The sequence below is a fragment of the Mesitornis unicolor genome, unplaced genomic scaffold (genome assembly GCF_000695765.1).
Source record: "Mesitornis unicolor isolate BGI_N332 unplaced genomic scaffold, ASM69576v1 scaffold32621, whole genome shotgun sequence".
Classification (NCBI taxonomy): Eukaryota; Metazoa; Chordata; class Aves; order Mesitornithiformes; family Mesitornithidae; genus Mesitornis; species Mesitornis unicolor.
In genome coordinates, this window is record NW_010163646.1 from 27,566 (window position 1) to 33,565 (window position 6,000).

At 58.0% G+C, this 6,000-nt stretch overlaps 1 protein-coding gene across 1 annotated transcript in view; it reads right to left on the bottom strand.

The window, feature by feature from the left end:
* The window catches only part of CACNA1E (calcium channel, voltage-dependent, R type, alpha 1E subunit), a gene marked incomplete at both ends in the record, with an annotated part of 32,100 nt that extends 27,043 nt beyond the window's left edge, over positions 1-5,057 (bottom strand). The window contains 6 exons of the mRNA XM_010194054.1: positions 1,762-1,868; positions 2,188-2,247; positions 2,676-2,805; positions 3,300-3,459; positions 4,079-4,353; positions 4,449-5,057. Of these exons, the coding sequence (XP_010192356.1) occupies positions 1,762-1,868; positions 2,188-2,247; positions 2,676-2,805; positions 3,300-3,459; positions 4,079-4,353; positions 4,449-5,057 (1,341 nt within the window). The remainder of the gene's footprint in view (positions 1-1,761; positions 1,869-2,187; positions 2,248-2,675; positions 2,806-3,299; positions 3,460-4,078; positions 4,354-4,448) is intronic.
* Between the last annotated feature and the right edge of the window lie 943 nt (positions 5,058-6,000).

Sequence of the window (6,000 nt, forward strand, 5' to 3'; positions counted from 1 at the left end):
CAGCAGCTTCCCCACGTGCTCAGTGATGGCACACGAGGACCCCACCATCTCCAGGGGCCACCCCAGGAACCACATCGCCTTTGTGGGGCAGAGGCAAGTGGACAGTAAGCGCAGTAAACACCGATTACAGTATGGTTAATGGTGGTGAAGACACTCATCCACCCAGGAGGAGGCTGAGCCATCAACCTGCCCTCCTTCAGCCATCAAAAAGCCTTGATGAAAGATGCCTTGGAAGGAAAAGTCTTTCTTGTCCTCCTAAAGCCTCTCAAGCCCATCAAGATGATACCCTTGAGCCTTCCCACAGACATGCTGTGAGGGGCTGCCCTGGCAGAGGTGGGGATCAGCCAGATCCCATGGATGCTTGATCCACTTCGTAGTGGCCTGAGTGGCCTCCCAGGGGCTCAGAGCAATGTCCCCAGCCAGCGGACCTGCCCCGTGCCCCGTCCGCATGCCGGGGTCTGCAGTCAGCCCCCTGTCCTGCCCAGGGGCTGGTTCATCCCTGCGCCGAGTGAGCTGAATTCTCCCATGCTCTTCCCAAAGAGAGAGCAGCAGCTGAAAGCACCAGGGAAGGGCAGGAGTGAGAAGGGTGAGGGATGCAAAAGCAAGGAGCCAAGGAGGGTGCAAGTGGGCAAAAGCAAGGGGAAGGAGCTGCCACCTGGCTGGGGGTGAGATGGGAAGGATGGATTCCACACTGTAATCCATCGAGTGACCTTGGGGCTCGGACACAACCACCCCGAGAGCCTCGCACGGTACCTGAGCTGTGGACAAGGACAGGGCTCCAATCGGCGCGGCTGCCAGGCCCTCCCCTCGCACCAGCACTACTGCCACCGCCGCCAGTGTCAGAGGCACAAAGAGAGAACAACAGCGTGACAAAGGAGTGCCAGACCCTCCTCGGGTACCACTGAGGTGCCACAACCCAGGGACCAGGGGGTGCCCCTTGCCTGTGAGCATCACCTTGGCACCCCTCGCTCCTCCTCAAGCTTACACTGCACCGTCTGCCCCTGCCGGCAGCACGGAGGAGGGCAGAGCGGCACAAACCTAATCCCTGGACACATCTCCCCACCGTGGCACGGGCACAGCAAACACTGAGCCACCCTGCAGCCACTTGTGGAGGACGACCCCCAGGTGCCACAAGCTCAGTACCAGAGCTCAAGTGCAAGGCAATGCTCAGAATGAAAACACTGCAGAGCAAGCACGCAGCACCCTGCCCTCGGCATGATGCTGCAAATGATGGAGGCACAGAGACCACCGGCCACATGCCCTTCCCTGCAGGGCTCTGGAGCAATGCTCCCCCTTGCAGCAGAGGAAAAGCCACCAGCCAGGGTTACCATTTCCATCATAAACATGTTCAGAGGGCAGCTCTACCTGGCAGGCTGCTGCTTTTGCTGTCTCTGTGAGCCCCAGGATGCATAGCGGGCGTATACCTCCAGCTCTGTCACCTTTAAGTCTTTTTCCATGTCTAACAGACCCTTCTGCCCTCTTTCAAGTCCACTTCCACCACCAACCTCTCCCTAGCATCTCCAGGCTGCCTTGCCTTGCGCCCTGCCTGCTTGCTCACCAGCATTTGCCAGACAAGGAGAAATACATCTCTGAAGCAGCCACGTGCCGCTGCCAGGAGTAGTCCCAGAAGTACAACAGAAATGTGCAGAGATATGAAAAAAAATAAAAAATCAGGGTCTAGGAGCCATAACACACAGTTGCATCCTCCTCCCACCCCGGCCAAGGGAAGGCAAGGAGCTGACAAGGATGACGGTCACTTACGCCAAGGCGAAAGCCACCAGCGCTCCCACCACCACGATGAAATCCAGGATGTTCCAGAGGTCTCGGAAGTAGGAGCCGTCCTGCAGGATCAAGCCCTGATCGATCATCTGAGAAAAACAGGCAGGGAATGAGCAGCTTGGCCACCAACTGGAAGCAGCTGCAGGCGGGACGTGCTGGGGACAGGGACATCGCTGGGGAGCAGTGGACCCATCCCTACATGTCACGTATCTAGCAAGGGGCATCATATTTTGTGGGAGCCTGGAGCCAGAGACTGGTAAAAGTGGTGCTGAGCATTCTCAATTGCTACCACTAAGAACCTTCAAGTCTCCATCATCCAAATTTAGTACCAGAACAAAACAAACTGAGCTATTTCCCATCTGCTGCAAGGATGCCATGGGACTCAGCGCAGCCTGCAAGACCTCTTACCTTGATAACCATCTCAAAGGTGAAGACGCCAGTGAAGACGTAGTCGAAATACCTCAGGACCTGCAGAGAGAGGGTACAGGTGCACTGCAGCTGCTGCCAAGCAAACAGGCTTGCTGGTGCCCACCCAGACCCCGTTGCTGCCCCACACCCAGCGCTCGCCTGGCTCGGGTGCCAACAGAGGGTTGGTTTTTCTTGTCCCAAACCCAACCTGTCAACTAGGAGTTGAGGACAGCCATAAACCCTGCCCACATAGGCAGGAAAGAAACAATTCCTGTGCGTGGCACATGCAGGTCTGAAACCACTTTGCGAGCCAGAATCATGCTTCCCCATACCAGTCCCCATGCACATCAGCACCTCCCCAGTTTAGGCTACTTTACTATTAACAAGGCGCCCTGGTCTGCTCTAAATCAGGGCTTTAAACCCCGTGTGTGAGAGGCCGAGAGGGATCTTCAGGGTTTAGAAAGGAAAGCAGGGAGGTTTGCATTCACTTTGTTGCGGTCGGAGTTGGTGAGGACGGGATCCTCCGCGGCGAGGGCGATGCTACTGGCAGCGATCACCAGGAGGATGCACATCTCGAAGTAGCGCAGGTTCACAATGTAGTGGCAAGCCCTCCGCACCCTGTGGGGAGACAGCCCGTGCCCCCACCTGTGAGCCCTGGCATGGCCCACACACAAATCCCACCCCAGATTGCCAGCTTCCAAAGCAGAAAGATGGGCAGCAAAGTCTGAGGAGCAAAACCAGGGAGCCTGAGGATGGGTTGGACTTGCTGACCCCTTTGCTTGACTGTCCCAGTCCCCCAGACACCTGAGAGTCCCTGAGAAATTGGGGGGCTTATTCTTCCAGGCTGCTGGAGCCAGTCAAGAGCTACAAGGGAGCAGACAACTGCAGAGGTGTGCAACAAGCACTGAATAAAAATTGAGGGAGTCGGGAAAGAAAGCCACAAGTGTGGCTGGCACAGAGGGAGAGCGTTCCAGGGTCTTGGCTATCCAGGCTCTTCGGGAGATACTCAGCCCCCTTTCCAAGGAGGTCCCCAGTTCTCAATGACATCTAGGTGTCCTTCCCCTTGCAGCCCTCCCCAGCCCCAAGTTTTTACAGTCCAAAGAGTATCTCACGGGTTGGTGGTGCTGAAGATGAACATGGAGCTGTGCGGCACCATCGCTTTGCCCGTCTCGCTTTTCTCCTTCTTCCGCTTCTTCTTCTCCATCTCCTCCTCATCCTCCTTGGTCTCGGCCTCCTTTAAGGGGCTGGCTTCACCATCTGTCTTGTTGCTAACTGCAGGAAAGCGAGAGCCTTTGCCTGGCCTTGCACCCAGACAGCACCCTGGGGTATTCCTGCCACCCGGGTACATGCAACTTCTCCCCCAGTTTCTGCTTTGCACCCCCGTGCTGTTACAGGGAGAGGAACCATATAAGGGAAGAAAAGACACAAGCTGCTGGCATGAAGCAGACAAAAGGGGTTTTAACAAGGCCAGCTTTCACAGTGCTGTGTAATTAATAACCCCATTTAAAGCAGCTCACCTTGCCAGCGAGGACGCCGTTAAGGGCTTTGAGCAGCAGCGAGCTGGGGCAGAGGCTGTGGATGTGTTAGGAAAAACAGGGATGCAAGTGTTTTGCCTGAGCGGGGATGGAGGGGGAAGGAGGGATCAGCCGAAGGCGTGGATGAGAAGGAAGTGAGAAAGGGAGAAGCTCCCCAAGGGACAGTGGCACATCAGTGCTGTGTTCAGGCTCCACTGCAGAACTGGGGTGCTGGAGGGAGGTGCTGCAAGGAGCAGCGCAAGGAAAACCCCCCCACTTTAGAAGCAGACAGAAAAAGCTGTGCAAGCAGCTTTTCATCCCCACCCGGGTCCCCGAGGGCCGGGAGAGGGGCTCAGGAAAGAGAGACGGGTCCTCACTCTGTACCACAGCAGAGTCGTGGACATCGATCATGATTGTGGTGCTCTCCGTGGCCTTCTCGGTGTTGGGGGTGATGGCAGAGAGGTCCGGCTCGCTTCGGCTGACGGTGCAGCTGGCCTCCAGCAGTGCTTGCTCGCTGGCGTCTGGGCTGCTGCAGTCCTGCTCTGTCAGGCTGCCTGTCTTCCCCCGGGGGGGCTCAGGTGCCACTTGAGGGGTGCTCCCCTCTTCTGTGGTCCTAACCAGCTCCGCATCACCGTCAGGGACCCCGTTTGTCCTGCAAGAGGGAGACAGGATGAAAAAGGTGCGAGAAGATAACGGGAAAGAACAAGGAGCTGTGAGAACTGCAAGATGCCCTCTCTGGGTACTAACCTGACAGGGTCTCCAGTCACCTCTGGTTCCCCCTGTATCAGTGCCTCTGCTGAGGCCATGTCTCCACGCCGGTCCCCATCCTGTGTCCCCTCTGTGGGGCTGGCCTCCTCCAGACCCATCTCCTGGCTGGCCGAGCGGCTCCCCAAGGCACCAGCTGGCTCCTTCCCCTCCATCCGGGCTCTGCGATGCCGGCTGCGCCGCTGGCTCTGCCTCATCCTGGCCCTATCCTCGATGCCGCCTCCTGCCCCATCCTGCTCGCCTGGATCACAGTTCCCATGGCACGATTTCTGGTGCCACGACTCCTTGTCTCGCCTGGCCCGGGGTGATGGGCTTCTCCTGTCCTCACCACTGCCAGGGTTCGCTCCCGGGGCCGGCTGCTCGGGTCCCTCAGCCAGCGGCCGCTCGCCCTTGCTGCCCTGCTCCTCGGCGTGTTTCTCCAGGGTGACGCCGTCCCCTGGTTTCTTCCTGCGGAAGATGCTGGCATGGGGGTTGATGAGGGGCGGCTCATCCTTGTTGATGCCCTCCTGGCTGGACATCTGCATGTGCCGGCGCAGCTGGCTGGTGCGCTGCTCCCACACCGACATGTGGTGCCGCCGGCGACGCTCCCGTCTGCAACGGGGGACAGCAAACAGTTGGCATCCCGGCTGCCCACCCCCTGCCCCCAGTGAAGCACCCACCCTGGATTTAATTTAGGAATCCCAGGGAGAAGGAAATGCCATCCCCAGGGCTATGGGTTGGGCTACTGCTCTGTCCCCAGCCCTCCAGCATCCCTCTGGTGGTGGTGGGGGCTGGAAACAGGGTTGTGACTGTACTACCACCCCTTCAGAAGGCATCAGGCTGAGGGAAAACCAGCCTCAGCAGCCTCACAGCTGGCCTGAAGCCTTCAGGCAGTGCTCCCTTGCTGTGGCCAGGGATCCCTCCTTGGGATCTGGGGATCCCTCCTTAGACTGGGGATGTCTTGGTATTGCCAGGTCCTTGGAGCCAGGTTCCTTTCTGGAATGGCATTGCCCTAACAGTACAAATTATGGTACAGGGGACTCTGCCACCAGAGCCAGCTTGCTAGCAAGGGTGGCAGTCTTGATGGGATGGGGACAGGGAGTGAGAGGGGCAAAGACACCGCGTACCAGACCTGCCTTTCTTAATGAGAGGTGGCCCTCTAAGACATTTGCAATGGAGAATGACACCAGATGCAGGAGGTCCCATCCCTGAGACAGCCCCTCACCCAGCACACCCCAGGTAAGAAGCCTGCCTGGAGGCTTGGGGAGCAGCATTTTCAGCTGCTGGTGGGGGAAGGAGCTGTACTGGGCTTCTCTGTGTTCCTGCAGGGAGAACTGGGCTATGCTACGAAACCTTTGCAGTCCTATAAACACGCACACAGACACCCTGGAGAAGACAGATGTGCCCTTCCCAACACACCGAGGCACACGAAAACACCCATGAACACACACATGTACGTACACCGCTCACCCCTGGAGCACACACAGCTGCACATCCACGGGCAGTGGCACACAACTGACACGCACTTACTGCACGGCACACACAACATCACGAG